At 37.4% G+C, this 23,365-nt stretch overlaps 1 protein-coding gene across 3 annotated transcripts in view; it reads left to right on the plus strand.

Annotated features, from left to right (window-relative positions):
* Positions 1 to 23,365, plus strand: part of LOC129776757 (protein kinase C) — a 34,509-nt gene that overhangs the window by 8,979 nt on the left and 2,165 nt on the right. The window contains exons 2-10 of one of the 3 annotated variants that reach the window (XM_055782585.1): positions 5,713 to 5,906; positions 9,811 to 9,978; positions 13,592 to 13,665; positions 17,315 to 17,346; positions 18,209 to 18,279; positions 18,355 to 18,636; positions 22,139 to 22,849; positions 22,910 to 23,162; positions 23,225 to 23,364. In XM_055782585.1, the coding sequence (XP_055638560.1) occupies positions 5,713 to 5,906; positions 9,811 to 9,978; positions 13,592 to 13,665; positions 17,315 to 17,346; positions 18,209 to 18,279; positions 18,355 to 18,636; positions 22,139 to 22,849; positions 22,910 to 23,162; positions 23,225 to 23,364 (1,925 nt within the window). Of the gene's footprint in view, positions 1 to 5,712; positions 5,907 to 9,810; positions 9,979 to 13,591; positions 13,666 to 17,314; positions 17,347 to 18,208; positions 18,280 to 18,351; positions 18,637 to 22,138; positions 22,850 to 22,909; positions 23,163 to 23,224; position 23,365 lie in introns of those variants that run through there. The other 2 variants (XM_055782584.1, XM_055782586.1) reach the window with 2 other exon arrangements.

A 23,365-nucleotide genomic window follows, 5' to 3' on the forward strand; every position in this document is an offset into this window, starting at 1 on the left:
TGGTGACTACTATACACTGCATGATTTTCATATGTGTGTGTGTGCAACCGCTGAGTGTAAACGAATGGTTTTTGTATTTTTCTAGTGTCAAGTTTCTATAAGACCAGTTACATTTTCCGTTGTTTTAGTTGTTATGATTAATAAATCTGGAAAATGTCGGAGGGAAAGTGCTTACAGAGAGAAAAGAAAGACAAATCGATGCATTTCACCAAGCAAATGTGGGTATCAGAGAAATTGCTCGTCGGATTGGACGATTCCATTAAGTAGTGCTCAATTACTTGGTGAATCCTCAAGGATACGGTGAAAAGGAGAGAGCTCGACGTAAATCGAAGCTCTCTGACCAGGATAAGCGGGAAATAGATGGAACAGCTTCGATTACCTCAAAATCGTTTATGCAAATAAAGCAGTATTTCAATTTAAATGTTACTCGGGTGACAATTCGTCAAGTTTTGGTAGAAAATCTTCATATAAAGAGGGCTTAAAAGGTTAAAGCTCCTCATCCTATACCATCTCACATCGGAAGTCGTCTGAGTTTTGCCAAAGCTCACATGAACCGACAGTGGGACATGATATGTTGTGAAAAAGATTGTTTCCAAAAAAATACATTTTGCTATATACCATAACGAAAAGTTCTTCAATGTATAGGTTATCTTCACTGACGAAATAAAGTTCAATTTGGATGGTCCTGATGTTTTCAACGGGTGTTGGCGTGATTTACGGGAGAAGGTACGGTATTATTCAACCAGAAATTTTGGTGGATGCTCGTGCATGATTTGGGTGGGATTCTGTGAAACCGGAAAGCTCAAGATAGGGCGCAGTGCTTTCAACCGAGTTAAACGTTGGATGGCTCCTCTTTCCCGCGAGTTAGCAAACTTAATACTTCCTCGTGATCACAGCGGATCTCATTCGGATGAAAAACTCAAAACAGGAACCCGGATCTGGAAACGAAATATTTTAAGTATGCAGGGGAATCGTTAGCTCATTTGTGGATCAACCTAGCGATCCCATCAAAGCAGAATTTAGTGTTTAGCGTTTTAAGCGTTACGTAATTTGTGTACCACGTCTAAGCAGAAAGAGAAGTACGATGAAATCATAAAGTTGTCTGGTATTCTTTCCCTGTCGACTAAAGAGAAAGTATGATGTTTTGATAAGTTTTCACCGTTTTTTATAAACGGCTTTCTAGCTAACAAAACATATCATTATTATCTGTAACATAACAGTACTAAGTACGAAATGGCACGTAAAACCACCTTCCAAGGTATTTGGCTGCAAGATCCGGAGTTTTCGTCATGGTTAAAGCAAATCGACACTAGCCAGGAAGCGCGTACTGTTCTGTATTCAAACCAAGAGCTCGAACCAGGAACTTCCAGGTTGTGTTGCAAATGATCTCTTACTTGTACAATCAGTTCCTGCAGTTCAACCTCAACCAATTCCCTCCCTTTTTCCTTCTTCGAAAACTATTGATATCTTCATGTTTGAAAATCATATTATCAAAGATGAGAAGAAGTGTCACAAATCACATCGCAGACATGGTTTGCAGCCAGAGTACTGAGAGGGTCCGACAGGACATTGTCCCATATCCTAAATCTGAGCTCGCTGGAACTTTGCATAATACAAGATATACATTGTCGTTGTTTTAAACGAGTCTTTGAATAAGACTGTAAAAAGACTGCAGATGGGTCCGAATGTCAGATTTTGGGACGTAAAAAAGAAGGGGGTGGTAAATGGTTACGTTAATGTTCTTGGGGCGTTCTCGAGCATCAGATCAACTTGCAGTTTTTCAAGAATGCCTGCGAAAAAATATATCTTAACACATTTTTTTCTGGTGACGATGGATACTCTCCGTATTGCATATTTTACATGGTGCAGCCAAGGATGGATGGATAAAAAAAAAACTCGCCAAAATTTTAAGACAGACAAATCCTATTAACGACAGGGCCTTTTAGCACCAAACGTTTTTATGAAAACATGCGTGCAAGTTTATGATTGAAACATAAACTTATCGCATAGCACAACCGTCGGAGCGATAGCATCAATAAAAATATCGAGCTAGTTAATTCAACAATTTGAAGACTTTAAGACTAAGAAAGTTGAAAGAGATAGACTCTTGTGTGAATCAAAGTTGGTGTAACGGCAACGAGAAGCAGATGCGAATTCTCTCGAGGTGAAACGAATAAATTTTGGAAAACACATGGAAGGAAGTCGAAGGACTTCAAGAAAAAAAATTGTTCGTTAAAATCGTAACAGTCCCGTGAAATTGATCCTAATCAAAATAAAAATGATCCATTCTGTACGAGTGTTTAAGGATCCTTCAAGTTATAAAATATAATGTATAAAAAATAAAAAAATAAAAAAAGGAAGTCATAGTCAAATACTATTCCTTGTTCAAAATCATAATGTGCGATGAACAAAATAACTAATTTGACCTTTTCGTTTTATTATGTGACCTGCTCCAGGCTAAATGAATGTGTCTGAAGTTGATGTTTCAACTTCAATTACATGTGACACTAATTGAGGCATCTTTATAATCAAATTCGTAAAATGTTTTATCCTCTTCTTGACAGACGTGCGGCTACTCATGTTGTTTTGTATGTCGCTAAATATTCACTGCTGCGCTCTCCAACGCACGATTCAAGAGAGGATTGTGTGCGGCTTCCGAGTGTATTCGCTTATGATGGACATCTCAACGTTAGAATATATAGTATATCGTACTAATATACAAATGTTCAAAGTTCGCAGCAAACGACTGAAATTTACAGCGGCAATCAAGGTTGGTGTAGAACTGAGAAAACACTCGAAGGGCTCCGCCATTCCCAAACACGTGTGCAGAGAAAAAGTGGCAAAAGTGGGGGGTGATGAAACGCATCCGCTATTCTGGTGCCAACTAGAAATTGAAATGCATCTATAATCCCAATGGAAAACTTATGCCACGGATCGAGAATGAGATCCGGTTGGCTCATTATGTCCGTTACCATTCAGATTTGGCATTGAACTGAGCATAGTGGATTTTTTTCGCACCCCATGTGGTGAGTGAGTGTAGTGTGCTCGTTTCTGCGGCTATAGTTTGACATTGAACATAGAAAATGGTTGGAACGAAGGCAAATCACAATTATTGTGACACTTTATTTTGGCCCACTTTCGAATAAATCGTTTTTAATTTGACATAACGAGAGTCATCCGAGCTCTGGTGAAAAGGGAGAAGGTTTTGGTCACGCTGGATGCTGCGAACGCGATTCATGAATTTGACAGCAACAAAGAAAAAAACACACAGAATGATTAATATTTTACTCAGGAGGCAAGCACATGCACTACATTCGCTTTGGGTTTGTCTGCTCAGTAAATGATAATAACGAGTGATTAGATAAGATAATATAGTGTATCTTGAACTGCAGATTCATCAACTTTAGCTGCTGTTATAGATATGAAAAAAGGCACGAGATTGACATCAAAAGTAAAAAAATGAATAATTGTGTTAAATAGATTGTTGGGAATGCTCGAGTCTATTTTCTTCGAGTAGACTTTAATTTGACAAAATGGATTTCATTTGAATATTCCCAACCAATATTTACAGTTCGCTGATAACGTTTCAACATTTTGTGGCTGAAATTATTAGTTGTTTAGTAAATGTTTAGTTAAGGAATCACTATTTATATGATGCAGCAATACAACCATAGACATTAGGGTGCCAATGAAAATGGTCATCTCTAATTTCAAAAAGTTACCTCATAAAAAATGTTCACCACCTCGAAAAAACACCCTATGCCAAATATCAGCTCAATCGAACTTAAGGTAGAGTGGCGCAAAGCGGTCAAAGTTTGAGATTTTTGAAAATCGAAAAATCACCCAAGGGATAGATAAAGGAAATCGAGGTTTTAGAAAAAAAATGCCAAATGTCTTAAAATTGCATGAAACGTCGAGATCTTGTGTCATCTCGAAAAAAAATTGTTTTGTCAAAAATCGCCACTCTGGGACTTAGTGTTTTTTGGAATACGAGACGAAACGTATGGTTTTAAGTGCCAATAAAAATAGTTATCTCGATTTTTCTTTCATAACTTGTTGCGAAATGTTGATTTGCAAATATTAGCTCATTCGAACTTCATTTATTAGTGTCTCGTATTCCGAAAAAAACCAGAGTGTCGATTTTTGACAAAAAATGACACTAGAATTCGACGCTTCATGCAATCTTTAGACATTTGGCATCAAAATCTTTTTTCGAAAACCCCGATTTCCTTTACTCCCCACTTGGGTGATTTTTCGATTTTCAAAAAACTCAAACTTTGACCATTTTGCGCCACTCTCCCTTAAGTCCGATTGAGCTGATTTTCTTGCATAGGGTGTTTTTTCGAGGTAGTGAGCGTTTTGTATAGGGTAACTTTTTGAAATTTGAGGGTCGATTTTTTCCCATACATTCATTGCCACCCTAATAAAGGGTGTGTCACATCAAATTGCATCACGAAAAAAACGCGGTAGAAATTCGCCCAGTAGACCGATCGATTTGAAAATTTTAGACAGTAAAATAAAAACTATTAAACAACTTTTGGCATTTTCTTTTTATTCATACTTCGAGCCCAAGCCCGTATGCTCGCACCTTCCTCTTTACCCCGTCCATAAGGTTCTGTACAACGTTAGGTTGTAGTTTTTTTTTGAACAGAAATCCATTTTCTCTTGAAGTCCGCCTCCGATTTGACAACTTTTGGGTTCTTCCAGAGGGCCTGCTTCATAATCGCCCAATATTTCTCTATTGGGCGAAGCTCCGGCGCGTTGGGCGGGTTCATTTCCTTTGGCACGAAGGTGACCCCGTTGGCTTCGTACCACTCCAACACGTCCTTTGAATAGTGGCACGAAGCGAGATCCGACCAGAAGATGGTCGGACCCTCGTGCTGCTTCAATAGTGGTAGTAAGCGCTTCTGTAGGCACTCCTTAAGGTAAACCTGCCCGTTTACCGTGCCGGTCATCACGAAGGGGGCGCTCCGCTTTCCGCAAGAGCAGATCGCTTGCCACACCATGTACTTTTTGGCAAACTTGGATAGTTTCTGCTTGCGAATCTCCTCCGGAACGCTGAATTTGTCCTCTGCGGAGAAGAACAACAGGCCCGGCAGCTGACGAAAGTCCGCTTTGACGTAGGTTTCGTCGTCCATTACCAGGCAATGCGGCTTCGTCAGCATTTCGGTGTACAGCTTCCGGGCTCGTGTCTTCCCCACCATGTTTTGCCTTTCGTCGCGGTTAGGAGCCTTCTGAACCTTGTATGTACGCAGGCCATCCCACTGCTTGGTCCGCTGGACGAATGAACTTGATAAATTCAGCTTATTGGCGACATCCCGGACCGAACTTCTCGGATAACGTCTAAACTGCTTAACTACGCGCTTGTGATCTTTTTCACTGACGGAGCATCCATTTTTGCCGTTCTTCACCTTCCGGTCGATGGTTAGGTTCTCGAAGTATCGTTTTAGTACTCTGCTGACCGTGGATTGGACGATTCCCAGCATCTTACCGATGTCTCGATGTGACAACTCCGGATTCTCGAAATGAGTGCGCAGGATTAATTCACGACGATTCCTAAAAATTAAATTTCTACAGCTTTTTTTCCGTGATGCAATTTGATGTGACACACCCTTAAGACATACATTATATGAGAAATTATTTATCGTGCCATTACCGATCGTTAGTCTCATCTAATTCGTAGAATCTAAATTAATTTATTTTCAATTACAGACCGATCCACGACAAAACCACGCACATCCGATCCATTGTGGAATGAAAGTTTTATACATGAAGTAGAGAACGCCAACGTGCTTGGTATGACGATATTCCACGAGGGTCCGATAACGGATGTGTTCGTAGCCAACACGACAATTCCATTCGAAGATTTAGTTACGCGGAATGAAACCGACCAGCAAGACTTTTGGGTAAGTTTCGTCATATGTTTTATTTATTATCATCGATTATTGTGGAATATTTTTAGCAACTTTCTTGTTTTTTTCATTCCTGTATTTATTGTGTCATTTTCAATTGGGATTTGGTCGGGGTTGAAAAGTTAAGTTTGCTCTTCATTGCATTTTGAGCGACAAAAATGTATCACGTGTCATCAATTGAAAAAAAAACTTAAAACGTAACGAAATTTTTAAACAATGTTCGATAAATCGCGCATACACTTCATATATTAGAAGCGAGTTTTTACGAGGTTTTTCACACGGATTTTCGAATAAACGCGGATCTTTTAATTGATATGGTTTTTTTCACGCGGTTTTTATTACACGGATTATCGAATTAACGCGGTTGAAGAGCGAAACAATTCTATGTGTTCAATGAGGAAAGACGAAGTCGTTAAACAACCTTTAGCCTAGAAAAGGTATGTAGGATGAGTCTACTACTTATGGCTATAACACAGACTTTGTGCATATGATGGAAATTGGGGCCACATTCTATCAGGATTCTCACGTGTATTTTTAGACATTTCAAAATTGCTCGCGAGTAAACCTTAGTTACATTACAATAAATTAAAAAAATAAAAAATAAAAAAATAGAAGGGCGGTTCTAAGACACGATCGCGTTGTTGACGTAGGACTACGAAATTATTGCATTCATTTCGCCTGTTGCTTTTCGCCGATTGAGAAGAAAGAGATGTTTATCACTTTCAATATTGTCTTAGGAAGAAACGAAATTTGAGAATTAATTCTCCAGAAGATTTTTTTGATAGCCATCAAAATCGAGCACCGTAATTTTATTTTGAAGGTTGCGAAACATACTTTCTGATTTTCATATTAAGTATCAGCCTCAATATATGGCGTTGACTGATCGATCACTGTCTAGAGTAGAACTGAAAACAGAAAATCACAGTCAAATAATTAATACCTCTCGCCTGATGCAACGTGCAACATTATCACCTTGGTTTCTTTTATGCAGGCCTCAAAATTAAAAGTTCATTCTTTTCAGAAAAAAAAACTATGCGTGGATTATACCTATGATATAACTGTAAGCAGGGTTGCCCCATATAATTCTGTGAAATTTTCTGAAAAAATCTGTACATCTATATTTTTAGTCAACAATCTGTATAAAAAATCTGTATCGGAAAGTTAATGGAAAGAAATTAAATAAAGGTTGGTTTTCACTTTGATCTTATTTTTCTTATTTAGGGGTTGTTAAAGTCGTGTCAATACAACAAAATGAATTAAAAAAAAGTTATTCGCCTTTAAATTGTATGATGTTTTTACATGGTTTTGTTGAACTTTGCCTTAAAATTTTCCTTCAACATAGTTCTTCGTTCTCAAAATAGAGTCCTCCAACGGGATTTCCGGACTTTGCTTTGGCAATGAATACAAAAATTTCTCATCATGCGTTTTGACATCTGAGTCACTCAATTTTTGCCCCATAAGATTCGACTTTCCTCAACTCAACTCGTAGTCCAAGCCTTGTCTATTACTTGCTTCAACGAATTGAGGAAATTGTCGTATCAAATCATTAAGGTTTGGTAGCTTGACGAAATTTTGAGGGTTTATCAAGACTGTAGCTATGTTCCACCAGTTGAATATAGAAGTCACGACAAATCGATTTGAAGATCAACTTCCAAGCTACATCCAAACCCATTTCAGCTTCTTCTGCATCGCAAACATCTTCTGGCTTCTTCAGAAAGTCTTCAAAATATTTCACATCAAGGTCAGCATAAACGAATCGTTGCACGTAGCTGTCCAAACATAGCTTACCTAACATGATCGACAATAACAGTCTTCTCTCATCATAAAGTTCGCAAATTCAAAATTCTAAAAGGGGCGATTGATGTTATTGATGAATGTAAGAAAAACACACCCCGGAGTGCAAAAATGCATGCGGGTACAGAAGTACTACCGGCTTACATGAACCACGAGTCATAATGCTCATATACCACTGCTAATCAAGCGCATCCTTAGCGTACGCTTGGAATCCAAATGCAGTGTTCGTTCTACGGAGACACTGTGTAGCGAGGAAATATTGCAGTTTAAGCTCAACCTGATGGATCCACCAACTTATTTACGCAGTCTGAGCGTAAACCCAAAATTTTTCCATATTATCTCGAAACTGAAAAAGTTCGAAGTCTCTGTAACTCAAAAGCAAACCAACCAAACGTATACTTCATAGTAAAGCTCATAAGTTCATAAGCTACGGAGAACCCCCAATACTCGTACTGTGTAAATGAGCTCCTATTCCGTTTTTACACAGTGCATGTTGCAGCCCAGACATTTACTGATCGCTTGAAATGAATGCGAATCGGTTGATTAATGCATACAAACGGAGTTTTTGTCGTTTCTTTTTTTCGGTATTGGTTCGACTGTCAGATCAGATAATCGCACCGTGTAATGGGCATTCTTCAATATGCTTGGAGGAAAGATTGAGACATTTTAGTCTAGTGTGAGAAATAGTACCTACACCCAAAGTTAATTTTTAGCACATGTTTTGGCATCCCGATTTATTACATTAAATGAACTGAAAAATAACAGAAAATGTCATACTCCCCAATACATATGTATCATTTGTATAATATATATGCTAGAGCCAATATAACGAACGAAACAGGAGACACATTTAAATGAAAGCATATGATAGCTTTTCATATAGTTTGCCAAATACACGGCCCAGACAGAGAAAGATATATTCTCGTTCATGTTCTTCTTTATCCTCTTAGAAAACACTTTCCTGTTATGATGTTATGATGAAGTGTAATATTATCACGCTTCTTTATAACAGCACTGGCAACTATATGGATAGCGTGGTCGTGTGAAATAGCTTTGCATTCCAGCGGGCCTTGGTTCGATTCACATTTATGTCGTATTGAGTTTTTTTTTGGCACAATCCCAAATGAAATGAGATAAGAAAACAGAAAAAGATGTCTGCTCGCATACATACAAACCATTTTTAATCGTTTGAAACAGCTCATTATTTGCGCATTTGACCCTCCAGCATACGAAATGGCATCATCTCTGCCAACGCTAGTTTGGGTGTAGCTGTTGATAAAAAATGTCGAAAATCAAAACAAAAAATGCGAAATTTAGGGAATAAAAGACACATTCAGAAGATGATTCTAAATCCAAACGGATCAAAAGTTCACAATGAAATTATGAATACATTATATTAAAAAATTGATTTTTCGGACAACCCTAAAATGAAAATGGTCACCCTAACGAAAAATAAAAAAATACGGGTCTTTTATTTTTTAAATTATACCTTACTTCATGCATGCTATGACCGAGAATCGAAACCCGGAACTGTCATAACGATATTTGTGATTAGTCCTATTTGTCCTACACCATTTATGATTTAATAGTTTCATGTCTAAACAATGAAGCTACATATAACTATCCAAAAGATAACAAACAGCATGCAAACAACTAGACAGTTATTACAGTGCGGATTACGAACTACGCACCAACCGCAGCCAAACTGTCGATGTTTACGTTCTATATTTAGCAGTGTATTTTGTTGCTGTTAAAAATCATCACGATAAAGTGTGCAAACACATCCTAACACATCCGCTATCAGTTCGGTCTGATTCTGTTTACTCACAAAACATATGTGTAGATGTTTAGAAGATAAGGACGTGTTATAGTAGGTCGCGAAGCTGGTGTAACCTCCTCTCCCGCTCGATGTCTCCAGACCAGCAGGTGTCATCATGAAGGTGGTAACAACAGCAGAAGTGGTAAACAAGGTTTATTTACTATTTCATATGTTAAGCTATAATGAGCAGAAAAACCGTTGAACTGATGAATGAAAACAGATTGACGATGACTATATAGAAAAAAAAATGATATTTAAATTTTATTTTCTCTTCACAATGCACAGGTGGATTTGGAGCCACAGGGCCGGTTGCACGTCAAAATCGATCTACGATGGAACCAGGAAGCTAATAGCATGGCTTCACAGCAGCAGCATGCATGCCGTCGAACTGGTGTTAAAGACCAGCCATTCTTGAACAGACGACGCGGTGCCATGAGGAGACGCGTTCATCAGGTTAGTTGTTTTTCATGGTTTTCTATTTGCTACGTGCTATGAAAATGCACCTCTTCCAATACTCCCAATAGGATATTTGATGAGAACAATCCAATCCGTACATTCCACTACAAAACTTTAGAAAATATTCTTCGGCAGCTGGAAATTGAAATTGGTTCCTGCCGTTTAATTTAAAAATAATTATAATTTCACCAAGTCATAGAACATAATAATTTCACTTCCAATTCATGATAAATTAGCAATAAAACCAAAACAAAACTACCGCTATCTATCTGAAGGGTACACTGGGCAGCGGTTTATTGATTCGCTAATGCTGCTCCTTTATTGTGCATCAACAAGTGTGTTCTAGAAAGCACTCGAGAAACCATAGTGTTTCAGTGTCTCCCCCACAAGCGGCTTGTTGCGTCCCTATTCGATGGAGATGCGCTGTCACTAATATTCATATGCAGCACTTTCATCGTGTTTAGTAAGAATGAAAAATCGACAACGGCAGAAGCTATTATGTTCTACGTCCAACCATTCAACGTTCACAAATCGAACTGGGTGTGTTGTTTTTTTTCGAGAATGAACTGAGAACTGAGATATTTCTTGCAGGTATTGATGATTGTAGGTGTCATCGGCACTAGGAGTAACAACAGACAAATAACAGTAATGGATTCTATTTTTAGAGGGAAAAAAGCAAAACGGAATGTCTTTAATAATATGCAAAAATGGTTCATTCGAATAGTTTTTTCTATTGCTTTGATTCCAATTGTCTTCATGATTCGCAATTCCGGAGATGTCCTTTTTCATTTCTTACATTTTATGCATGATGGGAGTTTTTCGATCTATAACGATTGTAGACTATTAAGAATCTTCTAAGGGGTGGTTTATAAGGTACATGATTTAAAATGGTATATCTCAACCATTACAGAACAGAGTCATTGAACTTTTTTTTAGTTTTGAGCAAGGCTTGTTGAAAGCTCGTTTTAACTTGCGCATATTTACTGCTGAAAGCTGAAAAACCCCACATGTTATACACTTAGTAAAAATAAGTTAAATTTATAAAATGGAAATGTTGTTGTTTTAATTGTTTTGATCAACCAGATTAAAACAGATTAAACACTGTTTTCTCCGATATCGAACTGCTATTGCTTTTTGCAATCTTTTTTTTACAAGCAAAGTGGAATAGCTATGTAATGGCTGAGATTTAATCATATGGATCAATTCCACGCTCTATCAGCCTATCGCTAACTCCAAAAAAGAATTTAATGTTAAAAACGTTTGTATCTTAAAAGATCCCCCTTTCAATATTTTTCAATATATTCTTATTCGACTTCTTCAATTCAATAAATCTTGACATATAGTGGTGCGGTGTCAAACACTTGAAGTGTGGAGATATGGAGATATGCATTTGAAATTTGCAATTTGTATGAAATTGCATTTGAAAAAATCTTCAAATTCAATACCTTGCGAAATCGTAACCATTTAAGAATTGTAATATGAAATATGAAATCTATTTGCGATTCTACATGAAAAACTACATATAAAGTTTCATCCTACACCCAAAGTTAATTTTTAGCACATGTTATTTCATCCCGATTTATTACATTAAATGAGCCGAAAAATAATAGGAGACACAATGAAATGAAAGCATATGACAGAGGCGAATGAACTGCAAAGTTTAAAGCCTCTTAAAAACAAAGAAAGAAAGAAAGAAGCATATGAAAGTTTTTCGTATAGTTTGCCAAATACATGGCCCAGACAGAGAAAGATATCTATTCTCGTTAATGCTCTTCTTTTTCCTCTTAGAAAACATTTTCCAACTACGTTTCATGGTGAGGTGTAATATTTTCAGGCTTTTATACAACAGCACTAGTAGCTTTTTCCAGCCGACCTTGGTTCGATCCCCATTGACATTTCTTTGTCACAATCCCGAATGAAATGAAAAAAGAAAAAAGGAAAAAAAATGTCTGCTCCCATACATACAAATCTTTTTTAAGCATTTAAAACAGATCATTTTTGCGCATTTGACCCTCCAGCACACAAAAAAGCATTATTTCTGCCAAAGATGAAATGTTTTCAGCCAACACTAGTTTGAGTGTATAATTAAATTTGGTGCATTATTCGTTGCAATAGAAAATATTGGAAAATTCTACGTATTCTAAGTTACGTAGTTGAGAAATGAACAAATTTGACATGTCTGACATACTGCGGAACAAAATAAAAATGTTTCTTGTTTTTGGGCTTTATCATCCTTCATTCATACAGAGATCAATAAATAACGTACAGCTCTAGTTTATACATTAAAACCTGCAACAAAGTCTTTTTTCTGTGTCAACTTACCCATGGGTTAAAAAATCACGGAGTAAGATGGAATGTAGTGTTAATGTAAATTCTATACGGAATTAACGGTATTTTATGTTTAGTTTTTATTATCATTATACTTAATTATCACTATTTGATTACCTGACGTGCAATTCTGAAAACATTTTTAATAAAAATCAGTGTTTTCGGACCGATTAGGTCAGCGCGCGAAAATGTTCGTTTTGATTTCACGAACGATGAAAAGTAAACAAAGGCGCGGATTGCGTGAAGGCGTCCCAATATTCTGGTTATGACTGCCATAAGACTGGGTAAAAGGTTCTGTTCATTGAAAAAATATATCACTCCAATCCATCATTCCAAGTAAAAATTATAGCTTCCGTTTGAACTTACCCCGGTGTACCTAATATGAAATTGGAAATATCTCAAGAATGGTTAATCCTAGGATAAAACGTTTGATATAGTTTTTCATGTAAAATTGTATGAGGATCAAACTTTTTATATTACTTTTTTTTAATTGTCGCAAGGTATTGAAATTTGATATTTTTTTAAAATTCATATCTCCATTTTGAAGTGTCCGACACTGCACCATCATGTCAAAATTTGGTGAACTGAAGTTTTCTTATAAAAGTATATTAAAAAATATCGAAGGGGGTCTTTCAAGATAGAAAAGTTTTTAAAATTAGGTTCAATTTTCGAAGTAATATTTTTAACAGTTTATTTAAAATATTAGTTTTCCTAAATAGTTCCAACATACTTATTTCCAACAACTTTGTCGTACATAATATTTGGATCCGACATTTTGATTTGGAGTTAAAAATTTAAAAAAAAGTTCAATGTTTCTGCATACGCCCTTATGAAAAACGAGTCGTAATTTAAATTGGTCATATGATAATGAAAATTGTGATTTTGGGTAGCCGCCACCATATGTTCAAGATATAAAAAACGGGAAATGATCGCGTCAAAATCGGCCGTTTTTCGACTGATTTGACGTGGAATTGCACTATGTGTACAGTGATTGTTTCATCAAACAAGAGATCACCAAAAGCTAACTAACACTCTGTATATGCTCGCATTCCATAATATAGGCATATGAAAATTTCAACATTTTGAACCTATGTCGTTAAACTTATTAAACACATTGTTGAGGAAATATACACGCGAAACTACGCATAGATAACGAGATTGTAAGCGAGAAAGCATGTAATCAAATTTCTATTGTTATCACTTTTACAAAATTACACTTTACATGTTTTTGTAATAATATTGTATATTTGAATATTAACCGTTATTTTCTTTCTGATTTCAGGTCAATGGACACAAATTCATGGCCACATTTTTGCGCCAGCCAACGTTTTGTTCTCACTGTCGGGAGTTCATATGGTAATGTTTCCTTGCTGATTACTATTGAAGTTGCACTTATTTCCCTTATGTTTCTCATGAATTTCTTTCTGTACTTCCTTCGAAAATCTTAACACTTGCTATATCATGTGTTAGAACACTAAGTATGAACATTCCAAATATGAGACTGTTTGGGGAAACTATTTTCCTAAGTTTTACAAATAGCTTACTCCAAGAACAAAATGAATATACTCGGATAGATCTTCATATTTTGGAGAGAAAAAATCGACGACATTTGTGGTTTCTTGATTGTTATTGATAGCTCAACTTGTCTTTTAACTATCGTAAGTTAACCTTACATATCATGGGAAATGTTTATAAATAACTAAATCCAAAGCGCTCAGTTGTGGCATCAGCCTACCAGGAATGTTGGATCCGTAAAGCAAAACTTCCCAATCGTACTGATGCAGTGAATTAATCAAAGCGGTCCCGATAGCTGAGCGTTCACTGTCATGCAAGATAAGTGGCCCACACTTTAACTCGGAAGATTTATGTAAAATTTATAATTAAAATCCCAGTTTAAATCACACGAAACTCTACAGGCGTCATCTCTGTCGCTCGTCTAACAAAAACTTTCAAACTCCCGAAAATGAAGTATCAAATGAATCGAATGCGAACGAAATTCCTCAAGAGTTCAGAACGTAAGTTTCATCGGTCATGACAACACATGAAAACTTCGTCAAATAATCGCAATACAGTTTTCGAGCACGTGATTTCACTGTTGAATTTTGTTTATTGTTAGGCTCTTTTAACTTTGTATGGCTTCAATCCAGAACGTTCGTCTACTTGTGGACGCATTCTGGCGGCATTCTTATTTTCCGAGCCACAGTTTGAATCGAAAGGTTCGGATTCCTTTCTGTTCACATCACGATCCATACATCTAATATTTTTATCATTTACTAGCTGACCCGGCAAACTTCGTCCCGCCAAAAATTTGTTTTTTGTTACCAATACCTTTGTTTTTTGTTATCAATACCTTCCAACATTCGCGTTTTCTTACTATCAGCAAGTTCATGGGTCCAATCGCAGAACTGTTCATTGATTGATCTTCTATTCGTCTCCGTTTAAATTTTTTTTACTATAAAATTCCTAGTATTTCTAACAAAACTCTTCATTACAATATCAGATTATTTTCAGACACAATTCTCGTTCAAGATTTTTCAACCACTTGTAAATAACATGTTTCTCCGTTACATGGAATAAATGTTTTATAGGAAAAATATGATAGAATAAAGACAGCCCTAAATCGGACAATTCCTTCCTCGAGTTCTGCTCTTATCAACACATCTGGCGATCCTTTCTTTTTTGTATAGATAGAAGAAAATATAGGAGTGCGCTTCATCACATTAAAATCCATTTCCAGTTTCGAACAAAGATCAATTTTGCTAGCGTAAACATCAAATGGACTAACATCACTTGTCATTATGTAATTGTAGAACATATAGTAATTTAATTTTCCGAATTTTCCTTCAGAGTTTTCCGAAAATTTTCAATTGTCATGTTTGGCTGGAATATTTTTGGTTGAAATATGTGTAATATTTTTATGGGACCCCCCTCGCAATTCCAGAGGAGGGAGGGGTGTCATACCATTATAGAAACATTTCTCATACCCAAAAACCCTCACATCCCAAATTGTACTTGATTAGCTTTCGAGTTATGCAGAAATTTGTGTTTCATTTGTATGACAGCCCACCCTTAGAGAGCGGGAGAAGTGTCTAACCACCATAGAAATATTTATTGCATCCTTAAACCTCCACATGCCAAATTTGGTTTCGTTTACTTGATTAATTCTCGAGTAATTCAGAAATTTGTGTTTCATTTGTATGGTAGCCCCCCTTAGAAAGGAGGGTGGAAAGTCTAACCATCATAGAATAATTTATTGCACCCTAAAACCTCAATATGCCCAATTTGCTTTCAGTTGCTTGATTAATTCTCGAGTAATACAGAAATTTGTGTTTCATTTGTATGGCAGCCTCCCCCCCACACTTAGAGAAGAGGGAGGAGTATCTAACCACCGTAAAAACATTCATTGCACTCTAAAACCTCCACATGCCAAAATTGGTTTCGTTTGCTTGATTAATTCTCGAGTAATGCAGAAATTTGTGTTTCATTTGTATGGCAGCCCCCCTTAGAGAGGGGGTGGAGAGTCTAACAATCATACAAACATTTATTGCACCCTAAAACCTCCAGATGCAAAATTTGGTTTCATTTGCTTGATTAATTCGCGAGTAATGCAGAAATTTGTGTTTCATTTGTATGGCAGCCCCCCTTAGAGAGGGGGGTGGAGATTCTAACCACCATATAAACATTTATTGCACCCTAAAACCTCAATATGCCTAATTCGGTTTCATTTGCTTGATTAATTCCCGAGTAATGTAGAAATTTGTGTTTAATTTGTATGGCTGTCAGTGAGTGGTAGGCTCTTGCTATTTTGTTTTTGTATTGGCTTTCACATTATCTGACTACTGGGGTACACGGCATTACAGATGAATATTTTAATGTTTTTTTTAAAAAAACATGGTTTTCGTGCTGAAACAAATTTTTTTCGTGTTTGAACCTCATTTTCAGTACTTTATTGCGTTATCCGCGATTTTCGATATCCGTACTGACTTTGCCGGGCTATTTAGCGGATAATCGGGGTTCTACTGTACTCCTACAACCTCATTTAGTACAGACATCAACCTATGTTTGTTCGAAATATTTCACTCATGGCTGCAATATTTCAAAAGTTATAGTGTTTTGAAGATATCCAGTTTATCGCGGATACTGTGATGTCTGTATCATTCTATAACTTGATGGTTTGATACGCATGGTGTATCCTTGAGTCTTTCTGTTTGTCGAACCAACATTAGATCGATTATTCACCCCGTAACCCCTGGGAGCAGATTTTTTGTGTTAATTGGTTGAGTAGGGCATGATTGAACCGAACCCTGTACCTCACTGACAATGCAGTTTCGATGCGTTTTTTGTTGCGACCTCGAATTGTTTCGAATGGAGTGTTTTGCGCGTGGTCAAACCATATTCGGAGCCATTGATCAGAATTAATGTTTGGAACAGGATATGTTCTCACGCTCTTCTATCAAAGTAATTCAAAATTCTGTTTGAAGAAGGGACTGCGGATGACTGATACCGAATTTAGCATAAGTTCAAGAAGCGGTCGGTTATATTTTTTAAGTTGATTCGGTTAGTTGGAAATCATTTCTTGGTTCCTAATCATTGCTTAGGAGCTTTATTTTACAAGTCTATTGAATTTCCGAAGAAAAAAAAAAGGTCATTTGTTTATAAAACAGATGTCATATTTTCAGAATCCTGTGAATTCAGTTGATACCATAAATAAAAAAAATAGTGAAAATGACCACTGTACTATGTTCAGAACCATTAGTTTTGATCACTCTATAATTGATTTGTATTCATATTTTTAGAAGCAAGCGATCACTCACATTCGCTTTATAACAAATATAAAACCATAGTTAGAGCATGTTTTATTTTGAACAACTATTCATGTCGTCGTCATTCTTCAAAAACCAGTTTGTCAGATTTTGTTTTGTATACGCAATGTTGTATAATTTCACTCATAGGAAAAAAAATCAAACTATGGAACTATTTTTCTTTTTACTCTTGTACGTTACAGGGGATTAGGCAAACAAGGCTATCAATGTCAAGGTAAGAAGGGCACTCTATCTTGCACGGAACGTGTCTTTTCTGTTTAATGAATGTTGTGATTTTTCCTTTTTTTTGTGCCCAGAATCACAAACACTTTTCTATCACAGATCGAATGTTGATTGCAGTTTCCGTTTCAAGGCCTGTTCTCACTCAACGTAAGTCACTACAATGAAAATGAAAGCGTAATATATCTACGGTGCCTGCAACTTACACTTGCTGCGGCGAGGTATTGTCGAATGCAAAAAAATGTCTTATTTTAGATTATACATTTTCCGCTATACCAGTACAGTCACGTAGCGTTTGCAAACGTTAACTTCAAATATTGTCAAGATTGGTACTGCAAATATTTAATTATAATGTTGGTTAATTTATATGCTTAGCCTAAAATAAATCATTCATTGGCGTTTGACGCGACGGTGCTGCTGCAAGTGAGAATAGGCAACATAGACATTATGTTGCTGTTTCTACACAGTGCCATTTCGTTAGGTGAGAATCAAGCTTTACTCATGGCTGTTGGGTTTTCTATCAATCTCTCTTGTTATATACATTTCTATTTCTATGATTTCATGAAAATGCGTTTCCTGATGTGCTTTACACCATCCGTTAAATTAACGATGTTTCGTTTTATTCTCGCCATAACACCTTTTGAACAACAAACACTACCTATATGTACTAATGTTTGACAGTTATGATGTTCCTTTATAACATTATCCAAATTCTCAGTCAACATTAACACAGTAATATGCTTTTTAACGAATGAAAAACGTCTTTGACATTGCAAATTTGAGATTTTTATAATCTTTTTATTCAATTAGGTATATTAATTAGCTGTAGCATAAATCAATAACTTATTTTGTTTCAGTTTGCACATGTGTGGTTCACAAAAGGTGCCATAGTTCAGTTGTTACAAAATGTCCAAAGAAAAAGGATGAGGTATGTCTACAATAGCTCAATAGATTATGTATGGTCGTATTATTCTATTTGATGAAATTTTGCTATCCACAGCAGACCAAACCTACGACGCAAGATGTGGCCCAACGCTTCAATGTAAATATACCACATAGGTTTTCAGTGCACTCGTTCAAGCGGCTGACGTTCTGCGACCATTGCGGCTCACTGCTGTACGGCATCATCAGACAGGGTCTCAAGTGCGAGGTGTGTAGTATGAATATCCACCGGCGCTGCGAGGGCAACGTCGCGAATAACTGCGGCATCAACACGAAGCAGCTGGCTGAGTTGCTAAATGAGATGGGCATCACTATGGATAAAACACCACCACGTAGATCTAAGGTAAACTAAAAAGTGTAGCCTCAGTTTTCATGGTGCTCCCGGAAGTGTTTTGTTTTTTTTTTGTTATTGTTTGAGAAATTGGTTCTAAGAGACAACAAACGATGATATGATAAAAAGACAACGTTTAAAGTTGTAATCAATTGTAGGTCTAACAAATTTGTTGTGTTTTAATAAACCGCAACAACTGATAATTTCAAAGATAAGGTTCATTATTAATTAATTCATGATAGTTTTATTGATTCGCAAACAACTGCAATTAAGGGGCTCAAAAGGAAAGCAGTGTAAGGGACATGTTCGATTTTTTCTTCATCAACTTTCTCTTTTGGTCATAACTTAGCTGAAAACACATTTTCAGCTAATTTGGCAATGTGGGCAATAGATCAGGACCATACGTACAGATTTATCTGGAAAGGTACAGATTTTTCCGTTTTTTTGGTACAGATTCTGTATTCTGTATAACTGATAGCATGCAATCTAGATTCAGAAATAAACTATGTAAAATCATCAGAATGACGAATGAAATCTAAAGGTGATATTTGTAGTAAATAGATGAGTATCTTTTATGCTAATAAAATAGATTTTTCTCTACGACGAATATTTTCGATGGTACAGATTCTTAGAAGAAAAAGTAGAGTAAGATTTTTAATCCCTCTTGTACAGATTAAAATGTGGCAACACTGGTCAGAACCTCAATTATCGGTTTCTATAGCAAAATCAAATTGGAACGTTTTGCAGTTGAGTTATTCACGAAAGAAAAAGTTGATGAAGAGAAAATCGATCAAGTCACTTATTATCAGATCAGTGCTATTTTATTGCACCGTTGTTGTTTGGAGAAACTGTTCAGTAAAGTAAATTCGATTAATCCTTTCTGTTTTTGTTGTTTTTTTTCGAGCGACGTCACAGGTGCGACTTAATTGTTGACGATTTTTACCCCGCTAATCCTTTTTTTCGAGATTTTCAAAATAACATTAGCTTCGAGGGTAAAGGCATCGTAGTTGCAGATGACACTTATTCCAATGTCTAAGACATATTGTAAATTGTGGTTTTTGACTCACATTCCCTTCAGTCATTTTGTCTACTGTCCAAGCGTCCGAAAGACGCGCTCTCGGATAAAACTGTTCTGTCCCGAAACCGTCATCGTAAACAAACGAAAAGGAGAAAAAAGCAGCTGTTTCTCCCTTTTAGCGCATTCAGCGGAAAACGTGATATGAATTTAGCCCCCTAAGTATGATTCACCCGTTATACTGATGGGTCGAAAATAAGCTTCAGAACCAGTGTTTCCACATGTACAGATTTCTCTGGAAAAGTACAGTTTTTTTTTTCGTTTTTTTGGTACAGATTCTGTACGGTAGGTACATTTTTTTTCAGTGTAAATCTCAGAACCATTTTAATTTAATGAAACATCAATGTAGTATTGGATGATTTTATAAGGTTTTTGCGACGTGGATTTACAAGAGTTGGAAAAAGCATTCAATCCTCAAAGTGAAAGGAATTTCCGGACGAAAATCACTGGTACAGGAAACGAACATGTGCAGGATTGGTGGACGAAATTCGGATACTTCAAAATGCCTGGCGGCAACCGTCGAGCGTTTTTTCCTGAATTTATCAACAACAAAAGTCAAGAGGAATGACACAACGAACGCCATTTTGACATCTAAAAATTCGATTAAACAGTGTGAAAAGGCTGCTCGGACCATTTGTAAACTGTTATGCAGTCTAAGTTTTACCAGAGCAAAGAACAATTGATCAATGGCTTGTCTAATATTTGTAATGCCAATGAAACTGATTTTTCTGTGTATGGAAATGAAAAGTACAGATGAAATGATCTTTTCCCTTTCCAGTACAAATGAATATGTTGCAACACTGATCAGAACAGGCGTATGTCCCCAGAATAAAAAAAACAGTAGCTATTGGAAACTGGTCAACATTTTATCAGGCTGAAATGGTTACACTAATAGTGTGTACAAATGTCTGTCTCAATAGAAAATATAGACACGATAACATCTACATCCTCAGACAGTTAAGCGTTACTTGATGCCCTTGAAGCTCTCAAGTGCTCTTCAAAAATTGTGTGGGAATATATTTGCCTCTTACGGTAACTAAGTCAGACTGGTTCGTTGAAGCTATTCTGGATTTCTGGCCTTTGTGGTACAGAGGGAAACGAACTAGCAGATGAACTTGCAAGTCGCGGCTCAAGCCTTCTTTTCACTAGTCCAGAATCATTATATGGGATTTATGATTGTGTGTTGGAGTGATCTGAAGACATGCGAAGACCGGGAAGTGAGGGCCAATTGAAAGCTCTAGCAGGATTTCATCATTCTGAAAATGCCACTTTAAAGCCCTAGGAGGTTTGGTTTGTGTCGCCTAACAGTCAAAGTATGGACTCGTTGTTGGTCAACCTCAGTGGCCATTTTATTGCACGATCTCTTTATGTATCTTCTATATCCCTAGTAACTTTGGCATCCTTATTCAATTTCCGCTTGACAATTGCCCAAAAGTTTTCGAATGGACGAAATTGGTGGCATTAGGGAGGATTGAGGTTTTTTTCAATGTAATCGACCCAATGCCACGGTACCTTTGAAGCACCTATCGACTGTAGTGGCAGCTTACCAAATCTGACCAAAACTTCACCAGACCTTTGTAAGCCTTAAGACTAGATAGAAGAAGAAGGAGACGTTTCTGCAGGCACTCTTCCCTATACATTTTCGAGTCCATCGTTTTGTTTGTGATGATAACCTTGGTTTTCTGTCCACAACTGCTCATTCCTTGCCTTATCAAGAATTTCCTGGCAAATTTATCAGTGAAAACGAACTTAAATTTCCTGGGCACATCTCCTCTGGCAGTTCAGCCACTTTCAACTATTTCGCGATTTTACTACCTGACCACGCCGGGCTCTTAATAGCGGTATCCAGAATCAATTTTTTTCTTTCGGCTTCCATCCTGCACAACTTGTTCAAAACATAACGGATCAACGTGGAATTTTTACCGTCGAGAATACAGATTTTCCAAACAATTTGTTGTCAGAAGATTTCAGATACGCCTACTACCGCCACTGCCATAAAATGAACAGTGATTCCGGACTCTAACCTTAGTGCTCTTTTTAGATGCATTGATGGCAACTCTTGTATTACATGTGATATGACACCAAATGCAACGATTTCATGAAACAAAGCAAAGCAAACTAAGCATTTGTTATGTGTGAAACATGACGAATCCAAACCAAGTTCCAATAAACCACGTTTTAGAATATTTTGAAAAATTAGTCATTGCCCAATGGATTGTACAAAAACCGCATGCAACCTACCACATACTCTGTCATTTGTACACATATTCACTTATTCGAATCTACGTACAGCGCGAGTTGCCTCAAGTGTTGACTGTCCTAGCTTCTTGACAACATCATTATGTTATTTTTATTTAGCCTTCCGCCGCAATCCATCCACCACTATAGCACCATATTAATACCCCTACTAACTATCAAATCTCAACAATATTCCTCAAGTATTTAAATCAAGCGCCTAGTGATAACTCATCCACCTCGGAACGCAGTGACGAGACCTCACTCGATTCGTTCTCTACCAAGAGCGGCCAAGATACGGACAGTCTGCTGTCACAGCCTGGTGCACTGCAGCAGCATCAAGGCAATCGGGCAACATCATCTAGTCAGCAACCGAAGCACAGTGCCGCTGCTGGTGTGACATCTCAGGAGGAAGATAGCAATCGTACGGTAGGCGGTGGGCTGTCGTTTGGCAAAACGTGCCTGAATGATTTCAACTTCATCAAGGTGCTCGGAAAGGGCTCCTTCGGTAAGGTTATGCTGGCGGAGCGGAAAGGCACCGATGAAGTGTACGCTATCAAGGTCCTGAAAAAGGATGTGATTTTGCAAGACGATGACGTGGACTGCACAATGACCGAGAAGCGGATTTTGGCTATGGCAGCCAAACATCCTTTCCTTACCGCGCTACAATCGTGCTTCCAGACGCCGGATCGATTGTTCTTCGTGATGGAGTATGTTAACGGAGGTGACCTAATGTTCCAGATCCAGCGCGCGCGTAAGTTTGACGAACCACGGGCTGCATTCTATGCCGCTGAAGTTACGCTTGCACTGCAATTTCTACACCGCAATGGCGTAATTTATCGCGACTTGAAATTAGATAACATTCTGCTGGATGCCGAAGGTCATTGCAAATTAGCAGATTTCGGCATGTGTAAGGTGCGTTTGTTTCGGAAGTATGTAATGTTTGGGAAGTAATAATCGATACATTTTTTCCAGGAGGGCATCACTGGTGACAATTTGACATCAACATTCTGTGGCACCCCCGATTATATCGCCCCGGAGATTTTACAAGAGCTGGATTATGGTCCCTCGGTCGACTGGTGGGCACTGGGAGTTCTCATGTATGAGATGATGGCGGGGCAACCACCTTTCGAAGCTGACAATGAAGATGATCTGTTCGAAGCAATTTTGCGGGACGATGTGCTTTACCCGGTTTGGTTGTCACGTGAGGCAGTCTCGATTTTGAAGGGTATAGAATACTTAAAACTATTTATTTACTTATTGAAACTGAATTAATTGGTTGCTTCACAGGATTCATGACGAAGAACGCCGCAAAGCGGCTAGGTTGCACTGATGGTGAAAATCAGATTCGAACCCATCCGTTCTTCAAGGACATGGATTGGGATGCACTGGAGCAAAGGAAAGTACGACCTCCATTCCGACCACGAGTGG

Source organism: Toxorhynchites rutilus, chromosome 3 (assembly GCF_029784135.1).
Source record: "Toxorhynchites rutilus septentrionalis strain SRP chromosome 3, ASM2978413v1, whole genome shotgun sequence".
Lineage (NCBI taxonomy): Eukaryota > Metazoa > Arthropoda > Insecta > Diptera > Culicidae > Toxorhynchites > Toxorhynchites rutilus.